The 15,317-nt window shown below is 41.0% G+C and overlaps 1 protein-coding gene across 3 annotated transcripts in view; it reads left to right on the forward strand.

Annotated features, from left to right (window-relative positions):
- The window catches only part of NIN (ninein), a 274,889-nt gene that overhangs the window by 80,903 nt on the left and 178,669 nt on the right, over window positions 1–15,317 (forward strand). For all 3 annotated transcript variants that reach the window (XM_029598345.1, XM_029598344.1, XM_029598347.1), the window contains exon 4: window positions 14,152–14,318. In XM_029598345.1, coding sequence (XP_029454205.1) covers window positions 14,152–14,318 — 167 coding nt within the window. The remainder of the gene's footprint in view (window positions 1–14,151; window positions 14,319–15,317) is intronic.

The raw sequence follows: 15,317 nt of genomic DNA on the forward strand, positions 1-15,317 counted from the left end.
GGCCCCAAGTTGAGCCGTACGCTGTTTAAGAGCTAAAAAAATAACTTCCTGTGTAATTTTCACATGACACATCTGGAAAGATCTGTACATTTTGTCCACAAAAATGAACTCCTTTGTATTTAAAGTATTGTTGAAATACCATTCTTTATCCATATCTGATACAAAGGATACTAACAAGGTTGACCTAGATATATAATCATAGGAATCCTGAAGGAATTCAGAAAGGTTTGGGCTATCAATAGGAACAAAAAGATCCATACTTCCCTCAACTCTAGATTGATTTCTTTATCCCAAATTATCTGCAAAACATCTACATATTTATTAAACAGTTCCACTGGTGATAAGTCTAACTCTCGGAAAATTTAATATTACATTTTTTGACCTTATAGAATTATTTAAATGTTCAATCTTGCAAATATATGCTATCCTTTACATTAGAAGACACAGATATCTGTAAATTCTTTATCAAATTACTTGAGGAAATTTGCACTTCCACAGCTCTCATCCTGTGTTCCAGCTCCATAAAGTTAGCCCAAGCTACTGTGGAGCGCATAATTAAGAAACAGATTGAGACAAAGTTCGCTGTCCTTGAGACCACTGTCCAGATGTCTGAGTTATATTTGCTGGTTCATATGGTTTCCCAGCTTCAAAGCCTCTTCGATAAGAGGCAAACCCCATTGCAATTGGAATAGGGACCTGTCTCTTTGTCTATAGGAGCCTTATAAACACCATTAGGGGAAAACCCCTCGCATCCAGAAATAGGAGAGCATAAAGATTGCAAAGAGCTCTCCTTGATTAAAACTCCGTGCGATACATGAAGGGAAACAGGGCCATTGACAGAAGTAGCAGTGAAATTTTCTACATAGGTGATATCTGCAGGTTGGAGCAATGGCAGAGGAGTACATACACCCACGCTTAGTGAAACCTCATCTGCATCTCCTGCAGTTAACTCTTCAACTTGTCTATTGAGTTGATTGAGGTGTTAATCTTGAGGTACTGTTGTGGGTGTAGAGTAGGGTTAGCCAAATTCACTTTCCTCTTCCTTTTTTCCTCATTCCAGCAACATAAAAAACTTGCTAGAAGAGGCATGCTTCTTAGGCGCTCTGGTGGCTAACCATTTTAATTATCGCCCCCCCAGAGGTCAGCCTCAGGACCTCCAGGTGACAGTCTCGATGCTGGATGACAAGAGCTTCAGGGGGTGGGACAAGACAGCACACTGCTCTCCAGAATCAGGAAATCCCCCAAACCTGTTTATGTCCAACTGGTAACTGTAAAAAGAAATTACAAATCTCTATCAATTATTCACAATGAGCATTAGGGATGTTCATTCATTTGAAAGGAAATAGGAAATATTTCATTTCATGTAGTTTTCAAAACAGAATGAAAGAAACCAACAAGATTTCATTGGTTTTACTTTTGTTTAATTTGGGGAAACAAAAAGGAAAATCTGAAGCCTGGTCCTGAAGTGTAGGCCTAGTTCTGAAATTGGGTTCCGAGGCCTATGCCTAAGTCCAACACCAGATCCTGAGGCTCATTTCCACTGCCTTGGCCTAGGCTTGCTGCCAGGGACAGGCCTGGTCCCAGTGTTTGAGCCTGACCTTGAGGCCTAAAATATCTTCTCTTCTTCAATTCTTCAATAAAATAACATGTCCGCTTTAAGAATTTTTTTTTTTTTTTTTGAGAGATGATGATGGGGGCCTGGTCTAGGCCTCAGCATTGGGACCTGGGAGTTGGGCCTAGAACTTCACCTTGGTGTCTAGTCTGGGCCTTGGCTAGTCCCCAACATTGAGCCTGGGCCTAAACCTATAGGTATGGGTCTAGGTCTAAGACTGGGCCTCTGCCACCGGGTCTGGGTTAGGCCTAGGCCTCAAGGTCAGGACCAGGCCGTGGCAGACCCCCATGATTCAGGTCTGTCTGAGCTGGGAAGGTTCCTGGTCCTGACACTTTGGGAGTGGGTGGAATGGGGCCTGGGGAAACTCCATTTAATTTTATTTTTATTTGGGTTTTTTTTTAACGTTTATTTTGTTTCTATGAACTGCAGAAATAAAATAAACATTAAACAAAATGATACTCTCTGAGGCAAACCCCCACAGAAATGATTTTTTTCCCTTCCCCATCCCTAGTGAGCATTGACACAGAAATGGCCTTTCAATAGAATAAGGAGACTGAATTGAATTAAGACAAAATCATTATCTCTGTCTGATACAAAATGATTTATTCTAATTAACTATGTATAATGTATTTTACACCAGAAAGTGTGTTAATATTGAAACATGGAAAAACCACTTGTCTAAAATATGAAAACTCCACGAGCATAGCAAAGCCTTACATTCTTGTAATATAGCAAGATAACCTGGCAAATTGTATTATACTGTGTATGTAAAATATAGGAAGTTGAGTTATAGATGTCGTCACATGTTGTATGTGTATAACAGAAACAGGATATTTGGGGTTTTTTCCCTGTCCTCTTTCTGCTCGTATCTGGAGGTTGAGGGTTGGGCGATGAAGGTCCCCTTTACTTGGCAGAATGCTGCAAGGGTTTACCGTTGCCTTCTGTGGCTCCCATCATCTGGTCTTACCCTCTGGTTCCACATCCAGGTACTGGCCAGGTCTGTTCCTGCTTAGCTTCTGAGACTGAGTTTAGGCATTTGCAGTCCAATGTTGCTGGGGGATAGAGCAGTAAATAAGTACATGTCAGGTCAGATTCATAGGTGCATTGGTGGTGACTAAGGAATGTATTTTTAGAGCATGGAAGCAGGTAATAAATCTCTGGATTTTGGAGTTTAGGGCAATTTATAGGAAAAAAAAAAGCTTAAACAGGAGACAAAACCTTGGAAAAGATGAATCCATTTTTGGAGTTTATTAATAAAGGCAAAGAAGAACAGTTTGTGAAGAAGTATTAGTTATAGTGTAGAGACTCTTGGGAAAATAGGTGGTAAAAGGGGTGCTTCAGTCTCAAATGTTATGAAATCTATTTTATTATACAAGTGTTAAACTTGGCAAAGTTTAATAAAGCTCTTTTACAGTAGGAAATTGAGACTTGCACAGGATCATACAGGCTTATTCAGTTTGTCCTTTTACTCACTGCATTATACAGGAATAAATCTCTGTAAGACAGTCGTGTCCCCCAAGCCAGCACCTCTTGTTCTGCATATGAAAGCGTGCTGCAGATATCAATCATCTTCAGATACTCTGCCATTTCCAAGGCTTGGGAATTGTGCAGAACTGAGGCTGCAGTGAGCCCAAGTACAAGATGTTCTAGCTCAGGGATGGGCAACTCCTGCCCTAATCAGTTGTTTTCAGGATAACCCAAATGAATATGCATGAAATTGGTTTGTGGTCTCACTGTTAAACTTATGCAAATCTCATGCATATTGATTAGGAAAATCCTGAAAACCCAACCAGTTAGGGGCCCTTGAGTATCAGAGATGCCCAACCCCTGTTCTACATTGATCTCTCCTCGTGACAAGCCTGGTTATACTGGTTATATGGTTACCAGTGATATGGAAAGGTTCAGGAGGGGAGGTTAGGATGTTAGGTAGGAAATTGAAATCCAGAATCTCCAGGGTTGCATTCTCAGAAATACTTTGTGTTCCACACTCAGGACCCCAGATGCAGGCTAAGCTTTAGAGTATCAATGCATAGATGAGACGATGGTGCAGGGAAGAGGATTTTATGTTTGTGAGGAACTGGGGAATACTCTGAGGAAGGAGGAGCCTATTCCAACAGGGTGGGCTCCACCTTAACCAGAGTGGAGCTAGGCTGCTGGTATTAACTTTTAAAAAGGAGATAGAGCAGCTTTTAAACTAGAACATGTGGAAAGCTGATAGTTGCTTGGCAGTTCATGGTTCAGAGAGGTATCTTCAAAGGGTATTGACAAACCAAGCAAGTTAGAATGAAAACTGATTGTATTTAAATACAGAGCACGCAGATACAATTAACTTCAAACTGCATGTATCATCTGATAAGCAAGTTGTGAGTACATATAAAACTACAAATAAAATAGAATATCTGTAAGTGAATGCCATAAGTCTGAAAAATAAGAGAATGGCGCTAAAGGAAGATATAGATATAATAGGAATTTTGGAGACCTGGTGGAAGGAGCAACCAATGGGACAATGATAACAGTGTATAAATTATAGTGACATGTCAGAGCAGATACAATTTTTGGAGGGATGGCAGAATGTTAAGGATGGCATAGAGTCAAGAAGGTTACAAGTTTTGTTTGTTTTGTTTTTTAACAGGAAACAAACTGCACTCTGGAATCCTTATGGATAGAAAGTCCAAAGGGAAAAGGGAAGAGTATAGTAGTGGGGATATATTACTGTCATCTTGTACAGGTTGAGGAAACAGACTGCAAAATATTAACAGATTAGGCTTGCTAGTAAAATGGACAACTCAGTAATGGGAGTATAAAGGAGTGGATGTTAATCTCCTTAAAAGTCCAGGACCAGGCATTTAGTGTGGTCCATATTAAGGAAGCCCTCGAGGGAATCCTGGTTGCAGGGCATTTTCCCTGAGTAGAGGGATAAAACAGGTCTCAAGGAGAATAGGGGGTCCCACACATGAGAAGGAAACAGGAGCTTGGCAAAGCCCCTTGTCTGATTACTGCATTTTTGTTTCCAGCACTGCTAAGGTAAGTAGGCTCTTGATGGTTTAATTTTGTCTGTAATTAATAAGTCTAGAAGAATTGCAGGAGTCCAATCTACTATGTCTGGCAAGCCAAAGATCATTCAGGCTGTGTTAGAGAGACTTCAGTTTCCCAAGTATTGATTGGGTAAATGCCACATCAGGACATGCAAATACGGCAAAGTTCCTAGATGCCAAAAATAACTGTTTCATATAGCAGTTAGTCATGGAACTGATGAGAGGGGGAACTACATTAGATCTAATTCTCAGTGGGATGCACCTGGTGCAAGAGATAAAGATGGTGGATCCACTTGCAACAATGATCATAATGTAATAAAACTTGACATCATCATTGGTGTTTGAATACTAAGGAAAACAACTGCAGTAGCATTTAACTATAAAAAGAGAGAGTATGATAAAATGAGGACATTTTTTAGAATAAAACTGAAAGCTACAATCCACAAGGTTAAATATTTGCAGGAGGCATGGATGATGATTAAAATTACCATCCTTGAAGCCCAGACAAAATGTACTTCGTGCATTAAAAAAGGTTGGAAGAAAACCAAATGGTCTCCAATGTGGTTTAATAATGAGGTGAAAGAGGCAATTAAAGCCAAAAATGGATCATTCAAAAAATGGAAAGCAGACCCAAATGAGGAAAACAGAGAAGACCATAAGCACTGGCAAATTAGATGTAAAAAAGTAACTAAGCAGACTAAGAACTGGAAAAGAAGCGTGCCATAGAGGTAAAAACAAGTAACAAAATTTTTCAAGTATGTTCAAAGCAAAAAGCCTGTGAGGGGGAGTCAGTTGGGTTGCTGGATGACCAAAGATTGAAAGGATTGGTCAGCAAGGACAAGGAAATAGCAGAAAAACTAAATAAAATCATTGCCTCAGTCTTTACTGAGGAGGATGTCAGGGTCATGCCCACACAGGAAACCTTTTGTTTTATGATGATTTTGAGCAACTAAATGGAATCATGGAGAAACTGGAAGACGTAATAACTTGGATTGAGAGTCTAAAGCAGTGGTTCCCATCCCTGTCCTAGGGACACCCCCCCGCCCCAGTCAGTCGGGTTTTCAGGATATCTACAATGAATATGCATGAGAGAAAATTTGCATGTTATGGAGGCAGTGCATGCAAATTTTCTCTCATGCATATTCATTGTGGATATCCTGAAAACCTGGCTGACTGGGGGGGGGCTTCCCAGGACAGGGTTGGGAACCACTGGTCTAAAGAATAACAAATCACCAGGACTGAATTATATTCACCCTAGAGTTCTAAGGAAACTAAAAAATGAAATTGCAGACCTGTTTCTGGTGCTTTGCACCTATTATTTAAACCACAGTAAGACCAGGGTGGTCAATGTGACACCAATTTTTAAAAAGGGCTCCGGGGTGATCTGGGAAACTATAGGCTGGTGAGCCTAATGTCTTTGTCAGAGAAATGGTTGAAACTATTCTTAAACAAACTCATGGACCACATAAATAGACATGGTTTAAAGGGGGAGGGTTAAAATGGATTTTGCAAAGGGAAGTCATGCCTTACCATTTTACAAGATTTTTTTTTTGAGGGTTTAAATAAACATGTGAACAAAGGTGAACAGATTTTTTTTTTTTTTAATATATTTGGATTTTCAGAAGGCATTTGACAAATCCATCATGAAAGACTCCTCAGAAAACTAGGAGGTCATCTGATTGGAGGCAGTGCCCTTTTTGTGGATTGATAACTGGATAAAAGACAGAAAACAGAGGGTAGAACTAAATGGTCGGTTTTCTGATTGGATAAAGGTCATTGGTAGAATGCCAGAGGGGTCTGTATTAGGGCCTGTGCTATTAAGCATATTCGTAAATGATTTGGAGACATTGAGTGAGGTGACCAAATTTGCAGATGACCCAAAATTGTTTTGATTCATTAAAATGGCAGCAGATTGTGAAGAACTGCAGTAGGACATTGTGAGTAGAAGACTGGACTTCTAAATGGCAGATGCAATTTAATATGGACAAGTGCAAAATAATGCACGTAAAGAAAAATAATCCCAACTACAAGTACATGATGCCAGGTTCAGTGAAGGAGTCATCACCGAGGTAAAGGATCTCAGAGTCCTTGTGGATAATACCTTGAAATCTTTGGCTCAGTGTACAATGGCAGTCAAAAAAGCAAATAGAATGTTGGGAGTTATTTGGAAATGAATAGAGAATAAAACTGAGAATATCATAATGCCCTTGCATAGATCCATGGTGCAACCACACCCTGAGTATTGTGTGCATTTTTGGTCACCCCATTTCAAAAAAGACAGAGCAGACATAGAAAATGTACAGAGAAGAGCAGCAAAAAATGATAAAAGGCATGGAAAAGTTCCCTTATGGAGAATGGCTGAACAGATTAGGACTCTTTAGCTTGGCAAAGATGAGTGAGAGGAGATTGAACTTCCAAATGGCAGATGAAATTTAACATGGACAAGTGCAAAGTGATTCATATGGGAAAAAATAACCCTTGCTGTAGCTACCAATGTTAGGTTCTAACATAGGAGTTACTACCCAGGAAAGAGAACTTGGTGTCCTAGTGGATAATACATTGAAATCGTTCACCCAGTGAGCTGTGGCAATAAAAAAAGCAAACAATGTTAGGAATTATTAAGAAGGGAATGGAAAATACAAAAGCATTATGACATCCTCTGTTTTATCGTACCATGGTGAGATCGCACCTTGAATACTGTATGTAGTTCTGGTCACTGCATCTCAAAAAGGATATAGCTGCACTGGAGAAAGTGCAGAGAAGGGTGACCAAAATAAGGGGCATGGAATGGCTGCCCTATGAGGAAAGGCTATAAAGAAGTTAGGGCTGTTCAGTTTGGAGAAGAACTGACTGAGTGAGGGATATGATATGAGCAAGTTAATGTAAATTGGTTATTTACTCTCTCAGACAACAGGAGGACCAGGGGGCACTCCATGAAGTTAGCAAGTAGCTCATTTAAAACAAATCAAAGAAAAATCTTTTTCACTCAGCGCATAGTTAAGCTCTGGAATTCATTGCCAGAGGATGTGGTTACAGCAGTTAGTATAACTGGGTTTAAAAAAGGTTTCGATAAGTTCCTAGAGGATAAATCCATAAACTGCTATGATGATGATTAATAAGCAATAGTAGCTTGTGATCTGTCTGATGTCTGGGTACTTGCCAGGTACTTGTGACTTGAATTGGCCACTATTGGAAACAGGATACCGGGCTTGATGGACCCTTGGTCTGACCCAGTATGGCATGTTTTTATGTTCTTATGATTGAAATTAATAAAATCCTAAGTAGGATGGAATTGGTAAATTGAAAGGATAAATAATCGTTCCCTAACACCAGGGTTAGGGTCATTTCTTGAAACTAGCAGCTGGCAGATTTAAAACATCATATAGGAAATATTTGTTTCACACTCTGCATAATCAAGTTATGGAATCTGTTGTGGAGTACGTGGTCAAGGCAACTGACATAGTGGGGTTCAAAAGAGGATTGGACAGGTTCCTGAAGGAAAAGTCCGTAAATGGTTATTAGCCATAAGAACATAAGAACATAAGAAAATGCCATACTGGGTCAGACCAAGGGTCCATCAAGCCCAGCATCCTGTTTCCAACAGTGGCCAATCCAGGCCATAAGAACCTGGCAAGTACCCAAAAACTAAGTCTATTCCATGTAACCATTGCTAATGGCAGTGGCTATTCTCTAAGTGAACCTAATAGCAGGTAATGGACTTCTCCTCCAAGAACTTATCCAATCCTTTTTTAAACACAGCTATACTACCTGCACGAACCACATTCTCTGGCAACAAATTCCAGAGTTTAATTGTGCGTTGAGTAAAAAAGAACTTTCTCCGATTAGTTTTAAATGTGCCCCATGCTAACTTCATGGAGTGTCCCCTAGTCCTTCTACTATCTGAAAGAGTAAATAACCGATTCACATCTACCCGTTCTAGACCTCTCATGATTTTAAACACCTCTATCATATCCCCCCTCAGTCGTCTCTTCTCCAAGCTGAAAAGTCCTAATCTCTTTAGTCTTTCCTCATAGGGGAGTTGTTCCATTCCCCTTATCATTTTGGTAGCCCTTCTCTGTACCTTCTCCATCGCAATTATATCTTTTTTGAGATGCGGCGACCAGAATTGTACACAGTATTCAAGGTGCGGTCTCACCATGGAGCGATACAGAGGCATTATGACATTTTCCGTTTTATTCATCATTCCTTTTCTAATAATTCCCAACATTCTGTTTGCTTTTTTGACTGCCGCAGCACACTGAACCGACGATTTCAATGTGTTATCCACTATGACACCTAGATCTATTTCTTGGGTTGTAGCACCTAATATGGAACCCAACATCGTGTAATTATAGCATGGGTTATTTTTCCCTATATGCATCACCTTGCACTTTTCCACATTAAATTTCATCTGCCATTTGGATGCCCAATTTTCCAGTCTCACAAGGTCTTCCTGCAATTTATCACAATCTGCTTGTGATTTAACTACTCTGCACAATTTTGTGTCATCTGCAAATTTGATTATCTCACTCGTCGTATTTCTTTCCAGATCATTTATAAATATATTGAACAGTAAGGGTCCCAATACAGATCCCTGAGGCACTCCACTGTCCACTCCCTTCCACTGAGAAAATTGCCCATTTAATCCTACTCTCTGTTTCCTGTCTTTTAGCCAGTTTGCAATCCACGAAAGGACATCGCCACCTATCCCATGACTTTTTACTTTTCCTAGAAGCCTCTCATGAGGAACTTTGTCAAACGCCTTCTGAAAATCCAAGTATACTATATCTACCGGTTCACCTTTATCCACATGTTTATTAACTCCTTCAAAAAAGTGAAGCAGATTTGTGAGGCAAGACTTGCCCTGGGTAAAGCCATGCTGACTTTGTTCCATTAAACCATGTTCCATTAAACCATTAAACCATGACTTGGGAAAACCAGCACTAAACCTGGGAGTGAGATACAATAAATAGATCAACTATTGAGTGTCTGAGTACTTGTGATCTAGATTGGCTACTGATGGAGACAGAATGCTGGGCTCAGTGGACTTTGGCCCAAACCAGAATGTCTCTTATGTTGTTCTATCTATCTGCAGCCTTGTAGTGTGGACACTTTGCATACATTCAACTCTGGTAAATCATTTTATAACAAGTGCATCTGCTTCTAACCCCTTTGCTGTAAAGAAATTCAGACAACCTAGTAGATAATTGCCAGATAAGAACTACCCTGGGTTTCTGTTACATTTTAGTTGAGGTGATTAGATGTTCAGCATTGTGACTGCTAAGCAGGGATACATAGGTGTTTTTTAATAGCTGGATATCAGCTAATGCTACATATAATAATTTTAGAATTATTGTGATTTATATGTTGGAACTAGTTTAGCACAAAACCCCTCCATCCCTCCCCAGCTATTGTAATCTTATTGTAAGTAATAGTAATATTTGTGCTGTGCCACCAGTAAGCAGATACTCTAAACACTTTTCCACGACTTCCAGTTTCTAGTTTCTTGTATAATGAACTTCTCACATTTGGAAAGAAACTGACACAGTACTGTTGTGGAGTCATGCATCTGGGGTGCAATAATCCAAAACAGCAGTATGTGATGGTGGGTGAGAGACTGATGTGCACGGACTGGAGATCTGAAGATGGTGAAGCAATGTGACAAGGCAATAGCTAAAGCCAGAAGAATGCTGGGCAGCATAGAGAGAGGAATAGCCAGTAAAAAAAAAAAAAAAAAAAAAGGTAATTATCCCCTTGTACAGGTCCTTGGTGAGGTCTCACTTGGAGTATTATGTTCAGTTCTGGAGTCCTTATCTGAAAAGGGACAAAGATAGGATGGAGGCGGTCCAGAGAAGAACGACCAAAATGGTGTGGGGTCTGTATGAGAAGACCTATGAGGAGAGGCTGAAGGATCTGAATATGGATACCCTGGAAGAGAGGAGGCACAGGGACAATAGGATGCAGACCTTCAGACACCTGAGAGGTTTTAATGATGCACAATCATCAAACCTTTTCCGTTGGAAAGAAATCAATAGAACCTAAGGGTCATGAAATGGAACTCCAGGTAGGACGACTCAATCAACTTCAGGAAATATTTCTTTACAGAGAGGGTGGGGGGTGCCTGGAATGCCCTTCCGGAGGAGGTGGTGAAGACGGAAACAGTGAGAGAATTCAAAGGGGCATGGGATAAACACTGTGAATCCTTAAAGGCGAGAGGATGGAAATGAAGAAATGCATGCATGGGGGTAACTTGCTGGTGCGGCAGTTACTACCCTTAACCAATAAGCCTAATATCTTGATGCAACTCCAATTTTGCTCTCTGCTTCATCGACAAGGGGTAACGGGGAATTGTATTCAGACAGCAACCAGTAAGAGCCCTGACTTTTATGGTCTGGGAAATTGATAATCTTAGGTGTAACCTGCACATCAAAGCAGATACTACCATAAGCTTGCTGGGCAGACTAGAAGGACCATCTTGTCCTTTTCTGCTGTCATTTTTATGTTTCTGTGAATGATGGGGAATTGGCATATTACATAAATTGAGACTGAACTGCATTTGTTTTTCTGGTTCCTTTTGTCTTCCAAAACCCTGGTGCTACAGGTAATCACACAGGTGAGGTCATGTTTTCTCATAAAAATCCCCTGTGCCTGTGATGCTGAAATGCTAAATATGGCCATAGCTACCAGCCTGCGATAATTTTATTGCTGTCTACCAGCAAAACGTTTGGCTTGGCTCATAGTAGGGGGAGTGTGTGTGTGTATGAGCTTATAGATATCTCTTGACAATAAACATCTTCCCTTTCTGGTGAAAAATTTTAATTTCTCTTCAAAGCAGCACTTTAGCATATAACCCTCCTGAACATCAATTGTGTTGCTGTCCTTTTTACACAAAACTGTTAATTCGGCAAGTCACTCTTACACTTACACTTTGTCAGTGTGACCCCATCTTAGCACTTGAAAATTCACATGACCCCAGTTAACAACCAAAACAGATAAGCAGGTATGCGGCCCCTCTCCCCGCAGTACAGTTTACCCCCATTCCCAGCCTCCACTCTCTCCCGTTAATCCTTTCTCACAATCCCCATCCCTACAGCTATTGCCCCAGCTATTCTCACCTCCCCAGCCCAGCCTCTCTCTTATATCCAAACCCTTCTTATAAACCCCATGGATCCCATCCCCCATTCCCTCACTCTCAACCCCTTCTCCTCTTTCACCTCACAAAGTCACCTCCTCATATATCCTCTCAGCTGATCTCTTCTCACCCCATGGCTCCTCTTACAACCCCCAGTCGATCTATCATTCTCACTCTCACACTCTTCCACAGTTAATTCTTCTCCAGCTGATCCAACCTCCAAACTCCTCCTGCATCTGATCCTTCATGTCAAACAGCCACTTCTTCAAAAATCTCTGGTCAAGGTCAGCAGCATTTTGTCTTGGTCCCTGGGCCAAATGTGGATGACAACTGGGAAAAGAGGGTAGGCTGATGACAAGGGGTAAGGTTTTTCTCTTGGCTAGGTTCAGTGGGAGGTGAGGAGAAAGGAACAGTGGCAATCTCCACCGGCCAGTGCACATTCAGCCCATGGCTGGTCCTAACCCGCCAGGGATCTGTAAGCGGCAGCAGTATTAGTAAAGAAAGTCAGCATGGGGGGGCCTATAAGCAAGCTCACAGGCACTCCGGCGGCACCAGTCCCTCCTCAGACAGGGCTCCCTGTAATCCCAGACACTCACACGAGGGAGGGGCCACGGCAGGGCCTCTGAGTGCATGCTGGCTCACAGGTCCCATACTGCCTTCCACTACTAATGCTCCTGAGGCCTGAAGAGTGCTGCCATTTGAAACACTTCTGACCCCAGATGGAAGTTTTGTGACTCCATTTGGGGACCCCGCCCCACAGTTTGGGAAGCCGTGCTCTTATGCTCCATCACCAGCTCCTGACTCTGGGCTTTTTACCTAGAATAGAGTTCCTGAGTTGGTGCATCATTCTCCCACTCTGGCCATATTCAAGCACCATTTTTTTTTTGTGGCTGCTTCTAAATCTTAAATCCTGGTTCTCCTGATCATAACCTTGTTGGTTTTAATCATCTTTCTCTGCCACATAAAATTCCTGAAGCCTTATTTGTGCTCTGTCTGGTTTGATTAGACTGTAGGCATCCTGGAGCAGGGACTGTCTCTTTTGGTATCTGTACATGCTGTTTTTATATCTGCTAGCACTGTAGAAGTTAGTAATAACCAGGGCTGTAATGTGATATTGTGTGTGTGTGTAAATATATCATTTAAGAGCATTACAGGTATTACAAAATGCGGCTGCTCATTTGATCATTCCTTGTTCATTAAGAGAGCATGTTGCTCCTGTATTACAGCAGCTACATTAGCTTCCAGTAGAGTCATGTATAAAATGTAAACTATTGACACTAGTAAAATACTGTTCCACGAACCTGGCCCTCCTTTCCTTGTGGAATTACTGGTATCTTGTGTTCTATTGCGTTCCTTGTGCTCTGCTAACAATCATTTGTTGTGTGTGCGCCAGCTTTCAAAAGCTGTCATCTGCAGGACCTTCATTCTAGAATGCTTTACCTAATGATTTACGTTCTGTTTCCAAGTCTAAGCTTTTTTGTGAGCAGCTAAAGGCTTACCTGTTTCAACAAGCCTTTGGTTAGTATAACATAATGTCGCTTTGTTACAATGTTGGTTTAAATGATTGATTGCACTTTGCTTAGAATAGTTGTACTACTATAAGTGGAATATAAATCCCTGTAAGTAAAAAAAAAAAAAAATCTATATATTTTTTTCTCAATGGACCGTATCAGGATAAGGGTACCTGAAGTATATTATAGTCCATTGAGATCAGGGGGCAACCAGGATCGCTAAACCCCTAACTAGCATCAAAAGGATGTAGGAAAATAACCTAAAGTGTTCTTCCTCCTGCAAATAGAAAGGGCTGCATATCCGCACCCAGGGATTTCTGCATAGTCCGTATTTGATCGTCTGCACATAGCTGAGTTGTTGTTTTGAAGCCATGGTTAGAAGAGTTTAGGTTCTTCTGCTCTGGTGTATGAGGTCAGGAGCAAACATATATTTTTTTCACTCATGCTATTTCAGGAAGTCTCCTTAAGACGTTTTCAAAGCCGGTGGCCTCTGTATGCCAACCTGTTCTTAAATCCATTTTCCTAGCTAGGATGCCACCCATTTTGTGCTGTACAGACTGCATTTCTTCACAGTTGATTTGCTTGCGACATTGAGATAGTGTAGCATGACATCCATGCACATGTATAGAATACCATAAGCAGGGAAACTGTTAAGATTGTTCCTAGACCTACTCAAGAGTTCTTGACTGAAATATGCTAAATCGTTTTGCATGCATATGAGTTAAAAACGTAATTTTAAAAGGTAGCAACAGACTTCTTTCAAATGCGCTATTAACCTTGTGCTTCTCTTGCCAAGGGGCTTTGAGCGTTTCTTCATGAGCGTTGCTCTGACCTTTCTTATTCATATATTTCATTGTGCAGATTGCTCACCAGAAGCCCAGCCTAAGTACATCAAAGATGGGAAACGCTATGGCCGGAGATCTTTACCTGAGCTCCAGGACTCCATGGAAGATTTTGCTGAAGTGACAGTCATTGAAGCAGAAGATGATGCCAGATCTTCACACATTCCTTCCGGGAACCGTGATGAGGTAAGAGAAATAGCTGGTTCCTGAGGATACATAGAAATCAAGAAGCCAAGATGCATTTGATTGAAGATTTAACAAGAGCAGGCTAAATTGGAGCAAATTGGCTGATTAGGTTCTTGATACCAGTGTTGTCCGATCCCTGCCACTTTCCTTAGATGTGGGTGCATGGTTAGCAGAATCAGGATGAGTTGTCTCCTTGTGTCAGCATCAGTGGAGGGGAGAGCATGTTTGCGTAAAACAGATGAGTTTGGCTAAAAGTTACCACTGGTCTGCTCTGCTCTGCTTATTGTTGGAGAGACTCATGAAAAGCTTTTAAAGTGGTTGATCTTAACCTATACTTGGTAATTTTTCTAGAATCTTGAGATGGAAAGTGAGTCATTTGAATACTATTGGTCTTTAATGCACACAGTATCCAAACATGATTTTACATTTCGTTTCAAGCTCAAGGAAGCCTTGGGCTTGGCCATCTTGAGACTTCTACCATCAATGAGTAAGCACAGTGCTTACGGACTTTAAAATCAGAAGGGATGCAGGGCATCTGGGCTCTCGAACATATAACATTAGAAAATTGGCCTCGCTTTTAGCTTGAGACGGCCACTCTGAGGTACAGACAAGTGCCTAATGGTAGAACCCACTGGCACAGGTCTGTTTATACAGAGGACTGAATCTCATTCTTGCAGTGTAGTTTCTCCCCATCTCTGCTGATATCTCTTTGAAGAGCTGTTGCATACACTGAAGTCACTCGTTCATTGGCTCTAGGGAATACTTGTTTGTAGATTGTTAGCTGTATAAACTAATTGCACCAGTGCAAAAATAAAAAGAACATATGCCAATGGATATTTTGTTTATTAGCACTGACAAAAACAAAGGAAGATACAAAGCTCATGGAGGTCTGCACTTTACAACTAAACTATATATTTCTTCTTCACTGACTCGATCAATTTTATGGAGAAACTGTAGGTTTTAAATGTTCTCATTAAGATAACTTACCATTGTCAAGCA

The sequence above is a fragment of the Rhinatrema bivittatum genome, chromosome 4 (assembly GCF_901001135.1).
Source record: "Rhinatrema bivittatum chromosome 4, aRhiBiv1.1, whole genome shotgun sequence".
In the NCBI taxonomy this organism is placed as follows: Eukaryota; Metazoa; Chordata; class Amphibia; order Gymnophiona; family Rhinatrematidae; genus Rhinatrema; species Rhinatrema bivittatum.